At 33.6% G+C, this 26,257-nt stretch overlaps 2 protein-coding genes across 7 annotated transcripts; one reads left to right on the top strand and one right to left on the bottom strand.

The window, feature by feature from the left end:
• Positions 1-591: 591 nt before the first annotated feature.
• LOC101896252 (signal recognition particle subunit SRP54) lies at positions 592-3,357 on the bottom strand. The gene is made up of 3 exons (XM_005189692.4): positions 3,199-3,357; positions 2,156-3,137; positions 592-1,633 (listed from the first exon to the last, which is right to left on the bottom strand). The coding sequence occupies exons 2-3, from the start codon at positions 3,071-3,073 to the stop codon at positions 1,028-1,030; spliced, it is 1,524 nt and encodes a 507-aa protein (XP_005189749.1). The 5' UTR covers positions 3,074-3,137; positions 3,199-3,357; the 3' UTR covers positions 592-1,027.
• A 2,884-nt stretch (positions 3,358-6,241) lies between these two features.
• LOC101894832 (neuronal synaptobrevin) lies at positions 6,242-25,227 on the top strand. 6 transcript variants are annotated; one of them, XR_009343153.1, is made up of 8 exons: positions 6,251-6,386; positions 6,833-7,574; positions 14,495-14,554; positions 14,777-14,930; positions 15,926-16,084; positions 16,147-16,198; positions 19,699-19,785; positions 24,246-24,383. XR_009343153.1 is itself a non-coding variant. In XM_059127444.1 (7 exons), exons 3-7 carry the CDS (start codon positions 14,526-14,528, stop codon positions 24,404-24,406), a joined length of 555 nt encoding a protein of 184 aa, XP_058983427.1. In that variant the 5' UTR covers positions 6,242-6,386; positions 6,830-7,574; positions 14,495-14,525; the 3' UTR covers positions 24,407-25,227. The 6 variants fall into 6 exon arrangements, 5 of the variants coding, with proteins under 5 accessions (XP_058983427.1, XP_058983425.1, XP_058983429.1 ...); XM_059127444.1 differs by lacking the exon at positions 19,699-19,785 and having other exon boundaries at positions 6,242-6,386; positions 6,830-7,574; positions 24,246-25,227; XM_059127442.1 differs by lacking the exon at positions 19,699-19,785 and having other exon boundaries at positions 6,252-6,386; positions 24,246-25,227.
• The last annotated feature ends 1,030 nt before the right edge of the window (positions 25,228-26,257 follow it).

Raw genomic sequence — 26,257 nt, 5'->3', positions numbered from 1 at the left:
ATGTCCTGAAACGGATTTTGTCCAAAGAGACCTAGTGTTAATCCCTTATTTCGACTACCTTCTCTAGCCATATCACTGAGGGTATAATTACCCTATTGTCAATTTTCTAAATTGTAGAGTCTAAATACTTTTTATTAGAGCGCATTTAAAAAAAATGGCTTAAAATCAAAAATTATTCAAACATTGACGAGTAGCCAAAATCGTACTTGGTTGTTCTGCTTTGAAATCATAGTAAACGGGATTTAGTACTACCTTTACTAAATATTTTAGAACAATCTGTTAGAGGCCACTAAACATATAATAAGGCGACAATACTCCGATGATTGTCCACGACAATGATCGTCCACATAAGTGTTCCTCAGTAAAATTCCAAACTTAGAAGAGCATATAATTTTGAAATAACTTTATTTATCATATTAAAAGTTATTGAATTCTAACAGGAAAAAATGCTCACTGTAGAAAGTCCGAAAATTTCAACTAATTACCAATGGAAGTAGCAAGTCGCATTGTAGATTACCTCATTTTCTCGAAATCCTAACGAAATCCTAAAAAACAGGCTTACCATTATACTAATCAATTACAACATTCGCATTTCAAATAAAAATGTATAGTTTAATATAAAACACGAATTTTTTATTTTAATCAATTTAGAAATATATTACTAAACGACTAAAATTGTTCATTTCTTTTTTAGTATAGTATTTCAAATGGTCTTGTAGATGTCTTAATTCAAATTGAACTACATGCGTAATTCCTGGGAATTTTTGAACGATTTGTTTAAACAACATAAACCGTTTGTTTTTCTTTTCTATTGTTAACAACTTATACCGGAATATTACAATGCATACAGGTTGATATATTTTTCTGATAATTATTATGATGACAGGGTGGGAGTTCGGACAAAACATCCACTTAACAAATAATATTGCTAAATAATAAACTAAAGAAAACCCAAACAAAGTAAATAAATATGTTTAGATTTCCAATGGTACTGTTCATTGTTAGACAAAGTCACAGCACATTAACCTCACTTTCCGCCAAAGCCCATTAGATTCCCTAAACCGCCCAGACCACCCGCAGCTCCCTGTTGTAGTTGTCGCATCATATTTTGTAGTCCACCAACACCACCCATTTGTTGCAGCATACGAGGATCAATCATTTTGGCCATTTGTTGATTGAGTTTTGCCATCTGTGTGGGATTAACATTTTTGGTCATATCGCCCTGTTTGAACAAGCCCTTAACACCGCCCATTTTCTTGACAACAGCGGCAAATTTTGTATAGTGTGATATCAATTCCTTAACTTCCCGTTCGAGGACACCCGATCCTTGGGCAACACGAACACAGCGTTGTGGTTGTTTACTGAACAATTTGGCTCCATCACGATTGTCGAGTTCACCATCACACATACTGTCCATCATAGTCATCATGCGCTTGATGCGTGCCATCGATTCTTGTTCTCCACCCTTGGTCATAAAGTCTTGGGAGAAACCGGGAATCATACCCATAATTTGGGAGAATGGACCCATTTTCATTATATTTTGGAATTGTTCGTACATGTCACGAATGGTAAATTGACCGTGTTTGATTTTTTCCAACAGTTCTTCGTTGCCATCGAGTTTAAGCTCATTGACCTGCAAGTAAAAATGGTATGTAAAAATTATTTAAATACGGTATTCATTCGATTTTTTAGAATAAGAGGAATATGTCGATTGTGGCATTGTACTTTAATACTAAAAATAATAATCGACTTTAGGAAAGGTATAAAAAGAGAGATGAAGTGGTATAATGATGGTTATACAAGGTTTTCCGAAAAATTACAAAAGTTTCCATCGACTTAAATTTATCAAGAATCTAATTCATTTCGCTACTTGGATAACTATACTGGGACAAGATTCGAGTTCGGAGCCAAATCAAAAAATCATTCCAATTGAGGTATGAAAAAGTTCTTACAATTTGATAACATTCCAATTATCAGCTTTCTTCTTTTAATTTGTTGACGAAAAACTGTAACTAATTATTGAAATCAGGCGACTGACACATACAATGATCACAGGAAGACCTATGAACCATTATTCCGCGACATATTCTTCCTTTTCAACAATTTCATAAACACAGTGTCGTAGGACTGTTCCTCCCACACGACTACTACTTACCTTGTCGATCAATCCTTCAATATCACCCATACCCAACAATTTGCTAACGAATGGTTTCGTTTTGAACGGTTCCAAATCATCGATGTGTTCACCGGTACCAATGAAAATAATAGGAGAATTTGTGGCCGCTACAGCTGACAATGCACCACCACCTTTTGCATGACCATCCAACTTTGTAATGATAACTGAACCGATATCAACTTTTTCTTTGAAAGCCTTAGCTTGAGCTTCACAAGCCTGACCAATGGTGGCATCCATTACGAATATGATATTGTCGGGTTTAACAGCATTGGCAACCGCCAACATTTCCTCGAACAATGATTCTTCTTGCTTGTGACGACCCGAAGTATCGACAATAATCATTTCGAAACCTTCACGTTTAAACATATCCACACCTTCTTGGGCAATTACTACGGGATCAATTTCAGTGTAACTACCATAGAAAGGTATTCTAGCCTTGGTGGCATTCTGTTTTACTTGATCGTAGGCGCCAGCACGGAATGTATCAGCACACACCAAACATGATTTCCAATTACGTTTCTGGTAGTGATAGGCTAATTTGGTACAAGTTGTGGTCTTACCGGAACCCTGAAGACCAACAAACATAATAACATTTGGTTTTCCTTTAACGGGTTGATATGGTTTCACGCCAGGGTCAACCAATTTAATCAATTCCTTGAAAACAGCACTTTGTATCATGCGTCTCTTGTTCAAGCCGCCAGCCATTTCATCAAAATCGATGACAGCCTTAACATTTTCACGTAATTGCTTGACCAGACGAATATTGACATCAGCTTCCAAGAGGGCAGCACAGATTTCCTTCAGCATGGAATTTAAGGCCTCTTCATTGATAACTGTGGCTTTACTCAACGAGTGCAAGGCAGTTGTTATTTTTCTACCCAAATCTGCTAAAACCATTTTGCTTCTGCTGTTTGTACACCACGAACTGAAGTATTATTTTTGGATTACAACGTGTGCACAACTGAAAAAATATGAACTTTATGTACACTATTTAAATGGAAGATAATTAATATTATTCTCACGTGTATTATTTTTATAATTGCACAAAGGAATTGGCGTAAACACAGGGAAAAACTTTTACTTTTATTTTCCTGTCCCTGCCAAGTGACAACGACGTATTTTGACACGTCGATGTGCAAATCAGAGTCCAGTGTTGCCTCAGACTTTGACAGTTGTAACGGCGTTAACATATCATATGCTCACATGGGAGAAACGACGCATTTTTTGTATTTATTTTTAAAAAATATTTAAAAACGCTAATGCATACTTATTCAATAAAACGATAATCTAATAAAAAAAATCTTCCTCATAAAAACAAGAAATAATTCATTACTTTATTTATGAAAACAAACGATCATATGATTTAAGACAATACAGTGTTTATGCCTAAATAATAGGGGTATTCACGTTATCACGTTAATAAGAGACTTAACAACCGGATTATGAATTAGTTGAAACAATAAGAAAATGGTCATTGTTTTGAATAGTTTTTTAAAACAACCTCACAGGGATCGAAAAAAGTAAATATGTAACTTACTAATCATGTAAAATGATACAGATACGTGCATCAACACAGCTGCTGGTACAATGAGATGTCAAACCAATTTTGGAATTAAAATTTTTGAATCAAAAATATCGAAATTTGTAAAAATTGTTGAAAAATGCATGTCATAACAACCTCCGATTGGCATCGTATAAGAAAAGCTTTTAATATCCATTTATTTTTGGAGATATGATAAAAATTTTTGACATATCAATGTTCGCGAGTGTTTATGAATCTAGATATATTCTTGTACCATGTTACTAATGTATTTCACAGCTGAAATGGAACTTACATATATGGAAAATTTGATACATTCCGTCTGATAGAGGCCGAAGGACGTCTTTCGGCCCTGCATACATTAAAATTATTATGATTGGCCAATTATCAGGTTTTGTCCGGGTAGATATTCTGTATGTAATCGCGTTATTAATTTAGATAGAGATCATGGTAAAAGAATACAGAATCAACGCTTGGGAACATTGATATGTCAATTTTTTTTTAAAGTTTCTTCAAACTGAGTAGATTTGTATATGTTTACCTATATGACGTCAGTCAGAGGTTGTAATGATGTCCTTTTTTTAATTTTTTTCCAAATAAGTATAATTTTTCATTCAAAAATTTCAATTCCAAAATTGGTTTGTCAGTTCATTGTTCCAGCAGCTGTGCAACTACCTGGATTCTTCTACTATGGTAGAGATTTCGTAACTTTAAGTGTCATAACCTCAAAGTGTCATGATATGGTGACTTAACACTTTTTATTCTACCAACGCCATCTACCGCAACATAATAAAGTGTATCATCCTTGAACCAGCATAGTGGAATTCTCTAACTCATTTTTTTGAGTTACCCACAAAAGTCCTTAAATTTAAAATGCTTGTAATTTCGGTAATATAGGAATTTTTTGATAAGTTAACCACGATATCAAAGTAGTTTCTATGACCTACCGATAGATACCAATGTAGTAAATTTTAACTTTTTTATTTCATAATTTTTTGGTTATTTTTGTTGGTAACTCAAAAATGAGTTAGAGAATTCCACAACTGGTCGACTCTGGTGTAAGTACAAAAATGGAGCTACGTAGAATTCTGTACCCAAATATAAAAATAATAATAAAATAAACCAATTCCCAACATTAAATGTCATTTTCTGACAGTCATGCGTTGTTTCTTCAAATCATCAAGGACATGCAGTAAATGAATTTCACAACAATCGCAAATATTTCCATATTTGTAGTTTAGTGTTACAAAACATGTGTTTCGTTCAGTGTGACCGCTGGAAATTTTCAAAAAGTATCACAAAAAGTATCATTTCTTAAAAAAAGTGGCACATATCACTTTAAATGGTGGCACAGAAAGTGGCACAATTTATTTCACACTTTATTTAAAACAAGTAAAAAAGTTGTAATTTCGAACTTTGAATACCCTCCACCATGTGGTAAAAATTTGGCAATTTTCACAAAAAAAAAAAAAAAAATAATAATAATAATAAAATCGGGTAAAAATTCTGTTAAAATCTTAAAAATACCGAATGTAGCCGTATATTAGGGTCTATACGACGACGTGGACCTGCATAGGCAAATTTTGTCAAAAACTATTATAATATTTAAATGCGAAATAAAGTAGCTAAAGTAAATAAAATACCGAATATAGGGACCTGGACCTGCACAGACAATTTTCCGGCATAGGCTGTAGTATCCATTACGAAGTTCAAATACAGAATTTGAAATAAATCCCGTAAATAATGTCGCTAAAATCATCAAAATACCGAATGTCGGGGTACCCTTATATAGGGGCTATAAGAAGACGTGAACCTACACAGACAATCTCCTGTCATATGCTTTAGTAATTATTACGAACTTCACATACCAAGTTTGAAACAATTCCGTTAAAAAAATGTCGGTAAAATCATCCAAATGCCGAATATCGGTGGTACCGTTATATGGGGGCTATACGAAGACGTAGACCTGCACTTACTTCAACTTACTTCATTTCGTTCGGAAGCTAGAGTGATTTCCACAGACGGATAGACGGACAGACGGACGGACATTGATAAATCGACGTAGAATTTTATGCTGAGCAAGAAAATATATACTTTGTGGGGTCTAAAATGTATATTTCGAGGTGTTACAAACGGAATGACAAACTTAATGGAGGGTATAAAAAAGGTGGCACAAAGTATAAAAAAGTGGCACAAAAATTCAAAAAAGTGGCTCATTTAGGATCAAAATAAAAAAGTGGCACAAAGGTATCAAATCCCAAAAAAAGTGGCAAAATTGATACTTTAGTGGCACAACGGTCACGCTGGTTTCGTTAAGTGTTATATTTTGATTTCAGCAACACCCAGTACTTGCTACTCAAGGCGCAAGCTTCCTAACTTATAATCCATACAATGAGAATGCTGGCATTACCTCTCTCTTCAAAATGTATATAAATACGGTGAGAAGAAAAGAGATAGCCTTATAATAGTGTATAACCGTTACTGCTACATACCATCACATAAATGTGAGAAATACTTGTGTATAACGGTTATAGAATTCACGATTAGAAGAGCTTTCACCAAATGAATGGTGGAAAATCCAAACAGTTCAACATTTATATTGTAAGCGTTAAGAAAGCGAGAATAAAAACATCTTCTATACGATTGTGCGACAAATTGAGCAGAGCTCTTGTAAGGGAAATAGAAAAAATAAAATATTAATAATTATAAGAAGAAAAAATAGAAATACTATTGTGGAAATACTACAAAATTGTTAAAAAAAAAAAAAACAAAATGAAAATAAATGTCATGTATAAAGCCAAAATGACACAATAAAGAAAATCTAAATCTAACATATCGATGGAAGTTTGTGGAAATTCTGTGAAGAAAAAAATCATTCAATGCCTTATATTTAATGGATTATGAAAATATATTATAAAATCCAACTTATTACCTATAATATTTTTAAGGCAGTATGATGAATAATAAACATTAAAAAACTACAATATTGCAATGTTGTAATAATCAAAAAAAAAAAAAAAAACATATCCTTTCCTTCCTTTTTATGGACAAAAGGAAAAAATTACATAAAAATTGCAATATTTCCTCTTTAACCGAAGATTTTTTTCTTTCAGCAGTGTTGCAGAGTATAACAAACTTGCAAAAGGAGAGTACAAAAGTTGTGAAAAGCTTTTTTCCATAATCTTCCGAAAAGAATAAAACACCAAAAAACTGACAGGACTCTAACGCGCCTGTGTATAATTGTGCTCCTTTCTACCCGAGTTACCATCATCATCATTTGTCTTTGTCACTAGCTCGTTAAATAGTTGACTTCATTCAATTAACTAACTAAAAGCGCAGAAAACAACAACAAATATCACATAAAAAATCCTCAGCGGAGAAGAGAGAGCTATCGCTACACACACACACTAAAGGACTAACAACGAATGCGTATAATCCCCTGTGCTCTCACTCTCCCTCTCTCTGTGTATAAGAAGATTTGCCAACACCACCACCAGCAGTAAAGTCGTTTTCCTCTACATCCTGCAACACCCCCACACTCAAAAAGCTATAGTGTTCAAAGATTGGAGAGCAGAGTGCCAGCAGAATATTCTCAATGCTGTAGTCGTCATCAGACGTTTGCTGGCTATAACCGACACAAACACTGACATACTTTTGTTTGGGCCACAAAATCATTCAGTGTGTACTAATTCTCCCTCCATTAACAAACATCCTCCATTCACTACTCACACACAGGCAGGCAAGCAGGCGACCAGTGTAAGAAAGAGCCCCAACGGCGACGTAAATAGCGGCAGAAAAAGTACCCCAATCAACACAACAACAAAAAACCGTTAAAGAAGCTTCGTACACCAAAGACATGTAAGTGAACAAAATCGATTTTAGTTTTCCGTTTCCTTTCCTCTCACTCTCTCGCTCGCCAGCCCTTTCTCTTTCAACCACTTTATATCGTATGTAGTTAGGGTTGCCAATTACGTTTATTTGGTATTTATTAAAAAAGAATTTGTAAAAATTTTTGTTATGAAATTAGACGGTTTTTATGAAACTCGGACACTTGTTTTAATAGGAAACCCAAATTATTTGAATAGAAGAAATATAAAATGGGCACATGTTTTAATTTAAGGGGAACCAAGAGGAGCTGACATAAAAGAGTAAAATCTACCAATTTTGTTTTTTTTTTTTTGGTTTATGTAGGAATGTTGTAGAATTTATTTGTTGAAGTAGTGTCTGACTTAAAAGGGAAATTATATATTCTGAAATAACGACCCACATTAGAGGGAGGTTGTTTGGTTCCCTCAAGTAATTACAATTTTCCCTGACGATAAGTTTTTTCTTCTACATTGTAAGCCAATCTATGTCTTTAGGAAGATAAATAATCTTCTACTGTGTTGAGACCTTAAGTATGTTACCTCATTTCAAATAAAAATATCCAGCTCTGCATTGTCATTAATTTATGTTGTCAAATTTAAAGGTGAGAGTACATAAAACGCTTTTCTGACTGACTTCTTCGTAAAAGAACAAAGGAGCTTTAGGTTGACTTAGTTCAATTTCGGCCCATTATTTATATTTGTTAACCCTACGCTCCTTTTTCTTTTATGAAGAAGGCAACCGATGACTTAAACCACTCAAAAAAGCATTTTTGGGGGAGAGTACATAAAAGGCTTTTCGACTGGCAGAAGTCATTGGCTGGATTCTTCGTAGGGGAACCAAGGAGTTTTAGGTTGACTTAGTTCGATATCGGCCCTAGGCTCCTTTGTTATTTTCCGAAGAAGTCAGCCGATGACATAAGACAATCAGCAAGACGTTTTATATATTTTCTAACCTTCATATAGGGTGAGATAAAAAATGCCACAGAGTCAAACGTCATAATTTTTAGTTTTTTTAATTTTTTTTTGAATGAAAGCAAAAACTGTCGGAAATAGCATCGCATTTTAGAATTAGTTTGGATTTGTTCAGATACAATAGTCCAACGTATTGGTTTCCGGAGATTTTGGTGGCCATTGTGCGCTACAAATGAAGCGAGGAACCTCATTTTGTAACCATTCTTGGGTGCTGAGTACGATGGGGCTGAGTCCTGTTGGAATGTCCAAGGTCTGCGGCCAAAATGTTTGCGTGCCCAAGGCTTTAATACACTCTCCAGAATATTTTCGCGATAATATTCGGCATTTATTCTGATGCCACGGTTGATTAATACGAGAGGAGAGCAGACCACACCATGGCCGGCGCTTGAGTTCTGGAGGCCAACCGAAGGTGCACATTTTGTTTGTTTACAAACTGCTGGACAACGAATGTTTTCTCATTGGATAAAACCAAATTCGGCAGTTCACCACTTTCAGCCAAGCGAAGCAACTCTTCAGCTCTTTTGAGTCTAATTTCTTTCTGTTGCGGTATAAGTTCTTGCACTTTTTTGAATTTCAATGGTTTTACCCCGAGTTCATTTTTCAATATTTGCCGAATGAAATATTGCTATATGTTCAGCTCACGAGCCATTTTCGGGTTTCGATCAAGTCGCTGCTTTACTTTTCGAAACATATCTGCTGATTTTTCTGTTTTCTTCCGTCCACTTCCTTGACGTCGGGCTTAGTCTGATTTTGAACAACTGAGATCATACCTTATGTAATTGCACGTCAAAAAATCAGGGGATCTACGGATTCTTCCGGTGGATTGTCTTGGACATTAAAAAAGATATATAAGCTGTATTTAATATGAAACTTTCTATTAAAATGTGTAAAAAATCGACTGCTTTTTAGAAATTAAATTAATTAGATTTTTCGTTCTTGGGTCGTAAATACCTGAAACTTTAGAAATACTGCTCAATACATAAAAAAGCTATTGACAAATGATAGAAATGAAAAGGGGAAGTATAGATCTTTTAAATTAAATGCGATAGGTTTTAAAAACGTTATTTGTCAAAATTGTGCTAAAACTTCGGCGAGATCTTAAGGTGAGGGTACATAAGCAGCTTTGCTCCCTTTATGATGTGTCCCAAAATATGCCATGCGAAGACTGCGAGCAGTACATGTACTCTCACCTTTACCAAATAAGAGAAGGTAAACATTTAATGTTTGAAATAAGTTATCGTTTCAAAAAGTAATGATAATTTTACAGAGTTTTGGTAAACTACCCTCTTTTTATGAAAATCTGCCAGGTATTTGACATTTAGGAAAAATAATTCACATTCTATATGGAGCATTTTACTAAAAGCATAAGCTAAGTAGTATAAACATTCCTTGAAAATGAAAATAAAACTGTGACAATTATTAATTGGGACAATACAAATTTTGAGGATTTTTCAGGAATTTTGTAGTTTTTTTTTGCTTTAGTCTTCAATTATGTTTAATACATATTCATACATATATTAAACCATTTCCTTTGTATTAAAAACGACAAAGAATAATAAACCACTTGGCAACCCTATTTGGTAGTACTCGTTCTGCACACTTGTACACATTTTTAGCCATCATTCCTTCGCTCAACAGTAGCAGCAGCACCAGTAAAAGAAGAAGGAAGAACAAAAATTTCAAAAGAAATACGACACCAACCATTGTTCTCATTCGGTTCTGTGGAATTCATTCGTGTGCATTGTGTTCTTTTTAGTTCAAGTGCAAATTTTTAAAACGGGTTTAGCCTCTATTAATTAATTAAATGATTTTATGCACCATTCAATACTAAGCGTATACCGCCCACACCTATAGTGCAAAATCTAATATATATATAGTAATAGCAAATAAATACTATGTAAGCCAAATCTTCATTTCGAAGTGGAAAATTTTTCCACAAATCCATCAAAAAATCAACATTTTTTTTTTGCGTGTGAAATGTGTGACGTAGAAAGAAAAATTGCATATGCATAAAATAATATATGTATGTAGAGACGTACATATATAAATCGTATACTATTGCATTTGTGTTTGTGTGTGCGTGTGATATAAGGTCATATCATCTTTTTTCGATATCGTTTCAAACTTTTTTTTCCATCCATGATTCATCTGGTGACAGTTACTAGCGTCATAATTCTGGCTATCAATTGAATAAAGTTTTTTGTTTGTTCGTTTGTTTGTTTGTGATGATGTCCAAAATCTGTATAACAGTGTATAATACTCATGTGCCAGAAAAAAAATATATAAAACTACCAATAATAACACCATACAATACAGTGAATGCTAAAAGTTGTGTCCGATTTAATTTTTAAAACAAATACCGGTAGAGCTTAATAGCATTTTTTCCCAAAAAAAAATTGATAAACACGCATTCCACCATCGCTCAGGGTAGCGGAAACAACATTTTAAAGGATATCAGCGAACAAAGATAAAGATGTCCAATTATGCTTTATTACAAATAAAATGAAAGAAAGGTATTGGGAAAACCCATTAAACCGTTAAAGCGCCTTGTTGACCAATAAGAAAAGATGTCCTTAGAACAAAAGAAAATCATTTCCTTGAGAATTGTGGGAAATGTCCATATGAGAATAAACTCAATGTATACATAGTGGTGTGGGGGTAAAATTATCACAGGTACGCGAAAACATTAGAATGTGCTCAAGAGATACATGATTGGCAAGGCTGTTATGGATTATGGAAGTGAAATAATTGGGATTTATATTAAAATATACATTATACCAGTTTCGTTTTTACGTACAATTGGTACAATTGTTCGAATGCGGGAGTGCAAAATAAATTAATGTACTCACGTATGTGAACTCGAACATTCCATAAAATACTTTCATTAGAAATCACATAGGAGACTAACCACTCTCCATCATAAAATGAAGAAATTTGTTATTTCAATTGCAATACCTCAAAATATACAACTGGGATCGTTCAAATTTCATACTTTCTTAGTCAGTAAATAATTCAGCAGTTCCTGGAATCTCTCCTTGCAAAACTTGCTCAATATAGTTGCATATACAGACTACCACAAAGATTTGTTATTTGATTATTGTTGTTAGAGATAAATATAGGCGAGGTTTTACGAGATGCTGATATGCAACCCCTTGTGTACCTTGCACAGGAAACGATAAACAATATAATTGTGTCAAATTGTAATAGATACTACAGCATAAAACAGAAAATGGGCCATGAAGGTCCACGTCTTCGTATAGCCCCCATATAACGGTACCTCCCGATATTCGGTATTTTGATGATTTAAGCGACATTATTTACCGGAATTGTTTCAAATTTCGCATTTGAAGTTTGTAATGGATACTACAGCCTATGGCAGAAAATTGTTTGTGCAGGTCCACGTTTTCGAATAGCCCCCATATAACGGTATTTCCCGATATTCGGTATTTTGATGATTTAAGCGACATTATTTACCGGAATTGTTTCAAATTTCGCATTTGAAGTTCGTAATGGATACTACATCCTATGACAGAATATTGTCTGTGCGGGTTCACGTCTTCGTATAGCCCCCATATAACGGAATCCCCGATATTCGGTATTTTGATGATTTTAGCGACATTATTCACCGGAATTATTTCAAATTTCGCATTTGAAGTTCGTAATGGATACTACAGCCTATGCCACGTTTTATAACCCCCATGGCACCACCCTATATTCGGTATTTTGATGATTTTAGCTACATTATTTTTTTCAAGGTTCGCATTTGAATATTGTAATAGCTTGTGACAAAAGTTGCCTATGCAGGTCCACGTCGTCGTATAGACCCTAATATATGGCTACATTCGGTATTTTTAAGATTTTAACGGATTACATCTTTATGAAAATTGCCAAATTTGTACCAAATGGTGGAGGGTATTCAAAGTTCGGCCCGGCCGAACTTACAGCTTTTTTGCTTGTTATTTATTATTTTTTTACTTTGACGATTTAAAATATTTGCGATCGACACAGTTTTCTTCTCTACAAATTATGAAGAAAACGTTTATTCAAGAGACAGTCGAAGATAGCTCTGTGTTCTCTGTAATTGACATTCCGAAATCAACCCTGTGTTTTGTTTCTATTTATTTTTTGGAATCTACTTCGTTAGGAAAATTAAGGTGCAACAAGTCTGAGTGTATCATTCTGTAGAACATCATTCTCCTATAGCGCCAATAGAATTGCTCTAAATGAGTATGTTCGAATATATGCAGGGTAAGACAAAAAAAAACTGCAACAAAGTCAAACGCAATAATTTTTACATCTTTTTTTAAATTTTATTGGTCAACTTTGGCACGAATTATGGCCTTCAACGGCATTTATTCTGATGCCACGGTCGATTATACGAGCGGAGAGCGACCATCGGCTGTTATGGCGGCCCACACCATCACCATGGCCGGCGTTTGAGCTCTGGTGGCCAACCGAAGGTGCACATTTTCAGCTGACCTCTTTGGCAAGTAAACACGATCATTTTGTTTGTTTACAAATGACAGCAGTCTGAAGTTGGTTGCAGTTTTTTCATCTCGCCCTATGTTAGTTCTCTCTGAAACCAAACTATAACTGCTCTAAAGCTAAATGTTGATAAGATCTACTTCAAATAAATTATTTTGTTACGGGAGCTCTACTAAATATGCATAGTGGCGTAGGGTATCATATAGGCGACACCGCCCGACTTTTGACTTTTTTACTGGTTTCTATTCCAAGTAGTGCTCTCGCTCAACTTCGATCGAATTACTACAACCTTTAATTGAAGGTCTGGTAATAGAATAGAAAATGAGAGAGGACCAAACGATGAGCTCAGCGACTGCAAATACTAAGGACCCACCAAAAAGGTCCAAGTCTCTGAGAATTTTTAAAAGAATAAGGTATTTACGGTTAATAAGGTGTGAGATCGATCTGGCATTTTGAGAAAGCCAAATGTATCGTTTGTGAGTCACACTTTTGTCCGATAATTACCCAGTGTAACGGACTTGCTGGCTGAAAGTTCAAGATCCTAAACTAAATATGGAAATAGCCGTTATATTGAGATCTATACGAAGACGTGGACCTGCACAGGCAACTTTTGTCATAAGCCATTACAATATTGAAATACGAAACTTGAAAATACCGAATATATCGGAATTATACGAAATTTGAATAATGTCCCTAAAATCGTCAAAATATCTAATAGCTGGGGGTACTGTTGCATGTGGGCTATATGAAATCCTGGAACTGTATAGACATTTTTCTTCCAGGGAGTAAAGTGCTTAAAAAGAACTTCTAGCTTGAATTTTTCGACAATTCCATTGAATGTAGCTAAAATCATCAAAATACCGAATATAGAGAGGTACCGTTATATTTGGCATATACGATATCGTGGACCTATATAGACAATACTCTTCCAGGGGGTAAAGTGCTTAGAAGGAACATCTTTTGTGGATTTTCAGACAATATCATTGAAAATTTTGGCTACAATCATGAAAATACCGAATATCGGGGGGTAACTTTATATTGGGGGAAATAGGATATGGTGGATCAAACATTGGCTATTGCCAATGTTACCTAGTGGAACAGGTTTGCTAGCAGAAAGCTGTAAATCCTATGTTTTTTAATTATTTCCTAAAATGATCAGGAAAAAGAAAAACCCGATATGGCGCCCAATTAAAAATTACCAAGAAAGTCTCATATTGGACAGACATCCAAATTTGTTATAAAAATGTTTATTTAAATAAGTTTAGAAAACTGCACTTAAATCATTTAAGTTGCACCAATAAATACCCTATTTCCCAAGTAGCTTCAAACAGCTAGAATCGAAAGTATTTGAAAAAAAGTAAAATATTGATCATCGATTTTTAAGTAATGGTTTGACGCCAAATAAACAAACTTGAAATAATTGCCAATGTTTACTTTCTTTTTCTCCACAACCAGTATTGTTTGTTAATATATAAATCTGTAAACAATGGGCCAGAAAGATAAGAAAAAGGAAGAGTAAGTTGCAACACAATCTATATTCATAAGAAACTTATGGTTGGCTATTACAATTTCGTGTTCATCTGTAGAGAGGCTAAAAAGAAAACTGCTCATGTAAAAAAATTAAAAAGAAAAACATTTCTCACTGTGTAATTCTGTTGAGTACTGTAAAATCATTTTGAGACGTTTGAAAACATTTAGTTGCAATTTAATAATTAATGCCTGTTTTACTTTTCATAGGGCGGAACCAGCACCAGCAGCCGATGCCCCTCCAGCAGGTGATGCCCCACCAGCCGGTGAGGGTGGTGATGGCGAGATTGTTGGAGGACCACGTAATCCTCAACAGATTGCGGCACAAAAACGATTACAACAAACCCAGGCACAAGTCGATGAGGTAAGTTTTGTAAAACTCTTATTCCGAAATTGTTAAATTTGTATGCAAAACAGAAAAAGTGTGAGATCAAGACGAATATGGTTCGAACTTTTTGTTGTCATTTTAATATTCAGGGTAAGATGAAAAAACTGCAACCAACTTCAGACTGCTGTCATTTTTAAGCCATTCGTCCGGCTGCTGTTAAAATTATTCCAGTGGCAGCTCATTAAATTGAGCTCGGGGTAAATTACAAAAAGTGCAAGAACTTACACCGCAACAGAAAGAAAATAGACTCAAAAGAGCTAAAGAGTAGCTTCGCTTGGCCGAAAGAGGTGAACTGCCTCCGATGAGAAAACAGCAGTTTGTAAACAAACAAAATGATCGTGTTTACTTGCCAAATAGGTCAGCTGAAAAGGTGCACCTTCGGATGGCCACCAGAACTCAAGCGCCGGCCATGGTGATGGAGTGGGCTACCATAACAGCCGATGGTCACTCTCCTCTCGTATTAATCGAAAAAAAAACATTTTGGCCGCATTCCAACAGGACTCAGCACGCGCCAGCCAAGAATGGTTACAAAATGACGATCCTCGCTTCATTTCCAGCGCACAATGGCCACCAAAATCTTCGGATGCCAATCCGTTGGACTATTGTTTCTGGAGTATTTTGAAAGCAAGGTTGGCACTAAAAAATACCAAAGTGTCGATGACCTCCAACAAGTGCTTCGCCGGGAATGGGCCAAAATACCGCAGAGCAATATTCGGGCAGCATGTGACGGTTTCGTTTGAAGGCCATACTTCGTGCCAAAGGTGACCAATTCGAACAAATTTAAACTTATTCTAAAATTTGATGGAATTTCCGACATTTTTAAAAAAATGTAAAAATGTAAAAAAAATGTTGCAGTTTTTTTTATCTCACCTTGTATGTACTATTTGCCTAATTTCCCACACTCTAATCTGTTTTTATGCATTCTCGTGTTCAAATTAAATTCAATAATTGCTCTTATCTTCATTTCAAAGGTTGTTGATATTATGCGAACAAATGTTGAAAAGGTACTCGAAAGAGATCAAAAGCTATCTGAATTGGATGATCGTGCCGATGCACTGCAACAGGGTGCATCACAATTTGAACAGCAGGCTGGTAAATTGAAACGAAAGTTCTGGTTGCAAAATTTGAAGGTATGGCCGTTATGATTTTCTCATTCAATATGAGTTATTTAAATGCACATCACAATTTACAGATGATGATTATAATGGGTGTCATTGGACTCGTTATTGTGGGCATTATTGCAAGTAAGTTTCAGTTAGATCTAAGATTTAAAAGTAACATTTTAAGAATGCATACAAAAGGTATTGAAATCGTTAAGGATGTCACAAGGATATATGTATATTACATTGTATTTAATCATTCACTCGTCATATTAAAAAAAATCAAATATACATAAGTGTATAGTTAGCAACATCATGTACATTTTCGCAAAAACAAAAAAATACATTTTTTCTAATTTTTTATTTTCATTAAATTTTGTTGCTTTTTAGGTAATTTTGCGTAAATTTGAACAAGGTTTTGATTTGATTTTCATCCACTTGGCTAGCCATAATAATGTGATTAATCCATCATTTATAATATCTTCACATTAATTTTGAGTTTTCGAACAATACTATTGTGATCATTCCTAAAAAGCTTTTAACAGGTTCAGTATAATATGTTTATTTTTTTTAAATTTGTGTGATTTTTGTATATGTTTTGTCCTATATTTGAGATTTAGCTGGTAATTAATCTTAACACAAAATATTTAAAAAATATTCAGTAAATATTCATAAAACTTTTACTACCCTGTAGTCTTAAAGAAAATATTTATTATTAAATGTTCTATTGATTATTAATTAAGTTGAAAATTAAAAAAAGGATTCTAAAAAATCACATGAATACGAGTTCGATAGTCCTTCTAACTGTCCAAGAATATACTTCAGATAGTTTATGAAAAATATTTTCACAAATTTGCAAAAATTTTGTTTGTTTTAAATACCATTGCGCGTGCTTTCGCTGATATGTGTTTGTTTTGTTATTGATTCAAGATTCAATCAGTTGATTGCTTAAGTCCGGATTATTCCCCCATTGGCTTTACTTCACCAGCAAATATTGCGAAGCTGTCGGTTTCGTTAAAAAGTTATTCCAAATGGGGTATACTACAGGCTTAAGCAATCAACTGATTGAATCTTCAACAATAACAAAACAAAATTTTTTAAGTAGTTTGAAAATGGAAAAATATAAAAGCTCAAAAATAACAAGTAACAAAGCAGTAAGTTCGCCCGGGCCGAACTTTGAATACCCTCCAACATTTTGGACGAATTCGGAAATTTTCACAAAATAAAATCCATTTAAAATTCTGGTAAAATTTAAAAAATGACGAATATCGGAAGGTTCTATTCTATTTCAGGGGGTAAAGTACTCACAAAGACTCCCTGTGTGGATATTCAGAAAACTCCGAAATATCGGGGTGAACCGTTATATGGGGGCTATCGTGGACCAATATTGATAATTCTGTCTCTCGCAAAAAAACTCCTTATGTAGAACTTCAGACAATTCCATTGAAAAATGTGGCTAACACATTAAAATACCGAATATCGGAGGGTACCGTTATATGGGGGCTATACGATATCGTGGACCGATATAGCCTATCTTCGAAAATTTTTCAAAATTTTAGCTTCCTATCTTAATTCGTTTTGACTGTGCCGTGATTACAACAGACGGACAGGACTAAATTATCTTAGAAGGTTACGCTGATCAAGAATATATATACTTTGTTGGGTCTAAAATTATTATTTCGATAAGTTACAAGCGGAATGACGAACTTAATATATCCTCCATACTATGTATGGTGGAGGGTATAAAAATCAGAGATTATAGATCTATCAGCTGTCATATTTTTATACCCTCCACCATTCTATGGAGGGTATATTAACTTTGTCATTCCGTTTGTAACTCCTCCAAATAATCATGTCAGACCCAACAAAGTATATCCATTCTTGATTAGCATAAAATTTTATGACGATTTAGCGATGTCCATCTGTCTGTCCGTCCGTCTGTCTATTGTAATCACGTTATCTTACGAACGAAATTTTGCACACATGTTTATTTTGCCAGTAGGCAGGATAAGTTCGTAAATGGGTCATGTAGGTCACGTTTTCATATAACCCCCATATAACGGTAACTCCGGATATTCCATATTTTGATGATTTTAGCGACATTATTGACCGGAATTGTTTCAAATTTTCAAATTTGGCATTTGAAGTTCGTAATGGATACCACAGCTTATGACAGAAAATTGTCTGTGCAGGTTGACGTCTTCGTATAGCCCCCCTATAACGGTACCTCCCAATATTCGGTATTTTGAAGATTTTAGCGTCATTATTCACCGGAGTAGTTTCAAATAACGTATTTAGAGTTCGTAATTGGAACCACAGTCTGTGACACAAAATTTTCTATGCAGGTCCAGGTCTTCGTATAGTCCCCATATATCAGTATCTCCCTATATTCGGTATTTTGACACTTTAAGTACAATACTCACCGAAATTGTTTGAGATGTCGTATTTGAAGTTCGTAATGGATGCTACAGCCTGTGACAGAAAGTTGTCTATGCAGGTCCAGGTCTTCGTATAGCTCCGATATAACGGTACCTCTCTATATACGGTGTTTTGATGATGTTACATCATTCACCATTTATAATATAGTAATGGCTTATAACAAGCAATGCCTATGTAGGTCCGCGTCGTATAAACTCCAATATAACGGCTATATTCGGTATTTTTAAGATTTTAACAAATTTTTTAACGGATTTAATTTTTTGAAAATTTCCAAATTCATTCCAAATGGTGGAGGATATTCAAAGTTCCGCCCGGCCGAACTTATTGCTTTTTAAATTGTTAAAAATATACAATATCGCTAACGAATATAATTTTGAACCTTAATCATAAATATAATATACAGATTTGCAAGAATTCAAAGTTATAATAATTTAAAAATTGCTTCAAATAATTCTAAATAAATTATTTAAAATAGAATGTATTTATATGTATAAAAACAATTAACCAGTTAAATCTCAAATATACGTATATTTTTTTTGCTTTAATGTACTTTACTTCTAATTTAATTTATTATTGCCCTATTTTGAGTTATCTATGTTTATACATCCGCCATATATACCCAAAAGTCGCATATACTCTGCCAAGAAGTGTCGACTTTTGGGAAACCCCGAATAAGCGTCCATCAGTCATCAGTTTACAGATTGTTCCTCGTCCAAAATCTAAACATTCGTAATTAAAGGATATGACTGTATCACATCATTTGTTGTATAAAAAATGTTTGTTGTATAAAAATAAAAGTAAATGAATGTCATATAAATATAATAGATATATTATACCCAAATCGATCCATAGAGCGTATACTGAACATAAGTCATATCATTACGTATACGTACATAGTCCAACATGATTTTGTATTTTGGATTTAAAATTTTTTGAATTTACGTTTTTATTCGATATTCATTTCTCAAATGTGAAACATGGTTCACATACATATTTATATGTTTTTTTTTTTTTTTTTTGTTATACTTGAAATATTCAATCATTTCGTAAGATATTTAATAAAAAAATCATCTACGAACTACATTAACAATGGCTAGAAATTATATTTTTTGTGAAGTTAGATTGAATCAGAACTATCGTTCAAAAATTAACAAGTTCAATAATAATTTTAAATTAACAAAATACTTTTAAAATTAATTTTACAGAGAAAGATGAGAAGGATTAAAACAAATCAAAAAATATATTTTATAAGAAAATCTAAATATATACATAAATAAAACAATTAATTAAAGGTAAACTATTTATAAGAAATTACTTAAAATAAGGTAGAGCTAATATAAGTGGGTTTCCTCACAATTAAATGGATTTTAAGCTTCAAAAGCTAGCAGTCATACGAGAAATGTTTAAATATCCGATACTTTACAAAATTCATAAAAAATACATTTTGTCATCTTGTTAATTTTATTAATAAAAAAAAACATTTGGGGAAAATTTACAAATACATATGTAAAACTCTCATTATGTGTATTTCACACCAAATACGTATGTTTTGTTTGTCTAATTTTATATATTATCCTTTAAAGCAAATAATTAAATTGTTTAATTTGTGTTGTTTTTTAATTTTACACCAATATTAATACATTTTTTTATTATATATCTATCGTACAATATTTGCACAAAACTTTATTTTTTTGTTGATGTTTAGACTCACTCTTCGGTGGTTCGTCATCAACACCCCAGCCACCACCACAACTACAATACAATGAACAATATCCGCATGAATATTCAAAACATCATTCGGGACATATTGAGCATGGCGGTGCTGTTGCAATGGATTCAGATTCTTCAATGCAACAACATCACCATCAGTTGCCTGCAGATGAGCAAAGTGCACCCGAACCCGTTGGCGAAGCACCCGATATCTCCGAACATCAGTCATTATCATCAGCAAATGAGAATGAAAATGAAGGAATGCCACCACCACCACCACCACCAGCACAATCCATTCCCACTCACATCCACACTGACACAAACCCTTCTGCTCAAAATTAATGCACGAAACAAGAACATGAAAAGCAAAATTCAAAATTGTAAGCCAGCTAAATTTTAGGATTTATTTGATTTTTTTTTTCATAAATGGGCTTTATTGGCGATAATAATTGAAATTTGCTTTAATTGTGGTATTTTTATTGTTGTTTGGGTTGTTTATTTTTTATTATAACTTTTACAGCCTGTTTTACAGTGTCCCAAAAATTAATGCAAAAACACAAATCCTTATTCTTTAATTTATGATTTTTTAATTAAATAAAAATCAAAATTAAAAAAAAACGTGGAATTGTTGTTTTTTGTTTTCGCATCCAATTTTATTCGACATTGTAAAACATGCCTTTATATTTTATATTTATTTTCTTAATTTAATTATTTGTCGTAAATGTACTACGCAAATATATGTGTTTCTTTATGCTTTTAAAACTAATTGGCTTTAAAATTCTATCTGAGTTTGAAAAAAAACTATAAGAGGACATTAAATAATCAAGGCAGAAATAAAAGGAATTAAAAAAAATATTTTCCAACAAATTTTAATGTTAAATGGTTGGATTCTAGTCGTACATTCACGTCTTGTGCATCAAAATGTTTTGTTGGAAAAATAGAAATAGCGGTGTACATAGGGCAAAGCCGATTTATGATACCCTACACATATATGCACTTCTCTCCACCATAGACACCAACAGAGACCACGTCTTAACACAACACCCAACGGCACATTATGTAGCATTTTGCACTTTTCGTACGTTCGTAGTACGAATATTCAAAACCACGTCCTTCTCTCAACTACAGACATCAACTGTGACATCATATCAAATTTTGGGATTTCAGGTCCATCCCTTCACTCAGTACCATTTAGTACTTTTTGCACAATCATAGAACGCATTTTGAAAACTATCTCCATATCTCAATCTCAGATACCAAGAGCGACCTCAATATCAAATTTCAGGATTTCAGCGCTGTAATTCCCCCATTGACAAATTTAGTACCATTTAGTACAATTATAGAACGCATTTCCAAAACCATAGCAAAATTCCAAATTTCAGCTCTACTCATTCACCCAATACTAAATTTATTACTATTTAGTACTCTTCGTACAATTATAGTACACATTTCTAAGACCACCTTCATATATATTAATTCCAGCTATCAACAGAGAACTAAATGTCAAATTTGGGGATTCGAGCCCCATGCTTTCATCCAATACCAAATTTAATTCCATTTAATACTATTCTCACAAAGATAGGACTCATTTCCAAACCACCGACGAATCTCAAACATTGATATCTTAATTAATCTAAATATCAAATTTCAGGATTTGATCTCTATCCATATTTAGTACCAATACCAAATTTAGTACCATTTAGTGCTTTTCTTACAAAAATAGGACGCATTTCCAAACCACAGCCAAATCTCAAACATAGATACCATCAGTAATCCAAATATCAAATTTCTTTCAACTACGAACACCAACAGTGACATCATATCAAATTTTGAGATTTCAGCTCCATCCCTTCACTTTGTACCAAAATTTAGAACCATTTAGTACTTTTTGAACAATTATAGTACAATTTACACAAAAATCTCCATATCTCAGCCTCAGATACCAAGAGTGACCTTAAAATCAAATTTCAGGATTTCAGCGCTGTAATTCCCCCCATTGCAATATTTAGTAACATTAAGTGCAATTATCCAAAACCAGCTCCTTCTCTCAACCACAGACACCATCCACAGAAAATGCCAGTATTTCAGCTCAATTTATTTACCCAATACGAAATTTAGTACTCTTCGTACAATTATAGTACACATTTCCAAGACCACCTCCGTATCTCAATTTCAGTTACCAACGTGGCTTAAATATCTCAATTTGGGGATTACAGCCCTATACTTTAGTAATCTTTTTAAGTACCATCAGTAATCCAAATATTAATTTCAAACCACTCAGTATAAGGCACATTTCCAAAACCACCTACTTATATCCAGGCTACACATGAACGGCGACCCTATACTAAATTTCAGATTTCAAGCACTATCGGTTCATCCAATAAATTATATTTAAATCGTACATATAGGGTGAGGTAAAAAAACCTCAACAAAGTCGAACTCCATAATTTTTACTTTCTTTTAAATTTTATTGAATGAAAGCAAAAAATGTAGGAAATAGCATCAAATTTTAGAATAAGTTTAGATTTGTTCGAATTGGTGAACTTTGGCACAAATTATGGCCTTCAAACGACCAATGAAACCGTCACACGTTACCCGAATGTTTCTCTACGGTATTTTGGCCCATTCCCGGCGAAGCGCTTGCTTGAGGTGATCGACACTTTGGTATTTTTTAGTGTCAACCTTACTTTCCAAAATACTCCAGACACAATAGACCAACGTATTGGTATCCAAAAATTTTTATGGCCATTGTGTGCATGAAATGAAGCAATCAACCTCATTTTTTAACCATTTTTCTTGGTCTGCGGCCAAAATGTTTGCGTGCCCAAGGCTTTAATACACCCCCCAGAATATTTTCGCGATAATATTCGGCATTTTTCCTGATGCCACGGTCGATTAATACGAGCGGAGAGAGACCATCGTCTGTTATGGCGGCCCACACCATCACCATGGCCGGCGCTTGAATTCTGGTGGCCAACCGAAGTTGCACATTTTCAGCTGACCTCTTTGGCAAGTAATCACGATCATTTTGTTTGTTTACAAACTGCTGGACAACGAATGTTTTCTAATCGATGAATTCGACAGTTCACCACTTTCAGCCAAGCAAAGCAACTCTTTAGCTCTTTGGAAAATTCTCACCAAACTGCTTTTGTACGCTTGTAAACAATATAATAAGCTGTCACTGGAATAATTTTAACAGCTGTCGGACGAGTGGCTTAGAAATGACGGCAGTCTGAAGTTGGTTGCAGTTTTTTCATCTCACCCTGTAAATGAGGTCTTTTTTATGGATGGGGACTAAAAACCGTTGAAAGTTTTCATTCATTATTATCCGTTCCATTTGGAGTTTGCCTTCCCCAACTCAGATCTTGCAAATGTTACATAGAGTAATAATTTTACGATCCCTATAATAAGTTTCCATACATTCTCAATCGGTCCAAGCCCTTTTTTAAACGGGATTTTTTTGTTTAAATATTAACATATTTAATAATTATTTAGTATTGCCTTAACGAGGCGAATAATTTATGTTTATGATTTTAATTTCTTTATTTCACTTTCGAGACGTGATTATTGATCTGAAATTTCCAATGAAAAGGAAACCCAGAAAGACACTATATCACATATTCACTACTATGTAATGCATTTCGCATTGGTTAAGCTGCTTATTATGCATATTTTGGGTGGATGATAGGTTACCAGATCCATTCTTGTGGTTACGACATTGGATTGTATAATGTTATAAATCGAGGAGAATTTTCTTTTCTCTTGTGAAACATTAAAAAAAGTTATTCTGCAACTAACAAACTAAACCTAAAACATACTTTGTATTTTAAGGCTAAATGTATATAAAATATTTAAAATATTCAAAAATATATTAAAATATAATTATTAATAATCTATACATGTCTATTTAAGCTTTTAATAGTATTGTAATTCAAACAAAATTGTATTTTAATCAATGTTAAAATGTGTCCACAAAATTAAATAGATTTTATTAAACTAATTTAATATATTTTTCTTTTTCCCTTTTTCTCCAATCATTCAGATAAACTTGGTCTAATAGGCAGCGAGCCACAGCCCCAGTATCCACCACAATATTATATGCCGCCACCACCACAACCACCACCACAGGCTGCTGGCACTGGTGGTGGTACATCATCTTTGGTCGCAGATGATACCAAACAGCATGCAGCAGGCGGAGTATAAGAGAATTAGTTTTAATAACAACCAAAATCAGCTGCAAAAACAACAACAACTAACTATTACAACCTAAAAAGGAAAACTACAAGAACAACAACAAAAACAGTGTTAAAATTGCTTAAAACTCCCCATACAACAAAACCAAAACAAAAAAAAATCTCATTCAATTTCTTTTTTTCAACTATTTGAAATTTTCAACACTTATTTACAACAATTAACCCAAAATAAACACACACAAACACTCATACATTCATCCACCCACACACACACAGACAAATATAACCTCAATTGAAAATCCAAAGAAAGAATACTTAACAAATAATGGTAAATAAATCTATTTATTATTAATAATAATAATACAAAACAAAAACTACAATGCAAATAATACTATATAACAAAAGAAAAATTAATAATAATAACAAAACAATTATATTCCAATAATAATAATAATAATAAAGAAAGAAGAAAAAAATCTTAAACTAGCAAAACAAATGTATTTCAATAATAAAAAGTGAAAAAAACTCAATCTTATTGCATAAATAACTAAATTTCCAAAATAATACAAAAATCCAAATATTATAATAAAAATAAAATCGAGAAGTCGAAGTAAGCAGTGGAATGCAAAACAAAACTTATTAACAACAATGGGAATTATTACATACATACTAACATACATATATAATATACTTAATAACACTATTGGGAAAAAATACAAAACAAACAAATGAATAATTAAAGTCAACTACAAGGAAACGATAAAGAAGAACCACAACAGAAATATAAAAAGTAAATAAACAACAAATATGGTGTAAAAAAATTATGCAAAACTAAATAATGATGAAATGATTAGATGATTATTATAAACAAACAAAAACAAAAAACAAAGGTAAAGAAATAATTTATTTATGGTTGCATTATTTAATTTCAAATAAATAAAAATTATAACATACAAATAAAATTGGTACTGTGTGTTTTGTTATTAAAAACAATTAGGATATCCAGGGGACCAGTGCCGTACTCTTGGGTACATATGGCTTCAGAGGCTAGCAAAAAGCACGTTTGTATTCTTGGGAAGAATGGTATAGCACTGTGTGACATTAGCTGTTCTGACAATTTGCCGTGATAATTTGCGGCCAATAGAAACATAAGGTATCTATCGTTATTCTGCCTGCAGGAATTGTCCAGCAACTTCATTGTGAGAAAAACGTTAGTTTCATTCTCTTTTGTAAGAAAAATGTGAAGAATAAACAAACGGCATCCCAGCCAAAACATACCACCACTCTCAGTATTTATAGACTACATCACATAGTGGTAAGGGTATTATTTTTTTTTGCATTTGTTTGTAACATGGAGAAGGAAGCGAGATAGACCCATAGTTACTTTTGAGGATCTTCTTAAAATCACTTTCTGAGTCGATTGCATGCATGTTAGTCCGTCTGTCCATGAATTCTTGTGAACAAACTGCAGGTAGCATTTATTATTCGATTGAAATGTAATTTTCAAAACATTATATGTTTGACTCAAGGACGAACCCTATTGAAATTGATGAGAATCGATTCAAATTTATATATAGCTCCCGTATAAATCTTCAACCGATTTCGGGTTAATTGTGCACCAAATGGCCAATATCAGTCCAAATGACCTGAATTTTTGTCACATCCGACCGAATTCAGTCTAGAAGCAAGTACATAAATTTGGTGAAGATCGGTTCAGATATAGCTTTAGCTTCCATACAAATGTTTCATCCGATTTGGCCTTTTAGTCCCTCACATCCGTAATATTCGACAACAATGATATTTGGTACCGGACATCTTATAGAGCTCGGAAATACCTTTGCTCAAATTAAGTTAATTTCGT

The sequence above is a fragment of the Musca domestica genome, unplaced genomic scaffold, assembly GCF_030504385.1.
Source record: "Musca domestica strain aabys unplaced genomic scaffold, Musca_domestica.polishedcontigs.V.1.1 45, whole genome shotgun sequence".
NCBI lineage: Eukaryota > Metazoa > Arthropoda > Insecta > Diptera > Muscidae > Musca > Musca domestica.
Note: the sequence above shows the minus strand (reverse complement) of the source record. Positions and strands in the feature narration are given on the sequence as shown.

Bases quoted from the DNA above. Each gene is read 5' to 3' on its own strand.
- LOC101894832 (XM_059127444.1), top strand. From the start codon at position 14,526: ATGGGCCAGAAAGATAAGAAAAAGGAAGA. The intron at 16,085-16,146 runs GTATGGCCGTTA...CACAATTTACAG, and splicing joins TCTGGTTGCAAAATTTGAAG to ATGATGATTATAATGGGTGT. The intron at 16,199-24,245 runs GTAAGTTTCAGT...CCAATCATTCAG, and splicing joins TATTGTGGGCATTATTGCAA to ATAAACTTGGTCTAATAGGC.
- LOC101896252 (XM_005189692.4), bottom strand. From the start codon at position 3,073: ATGGTTTTAGCAGATTTGGGTAGAAAAATAACAACTGCCTTGCACTCG. The intron at 1,634-2,155 runs GTAAGTAGTAGT...TTTTACTTGCAG, and splicing joins TTGAAGGATTGATCGACAAG to GTCAATGAGCTTAAACTCGA.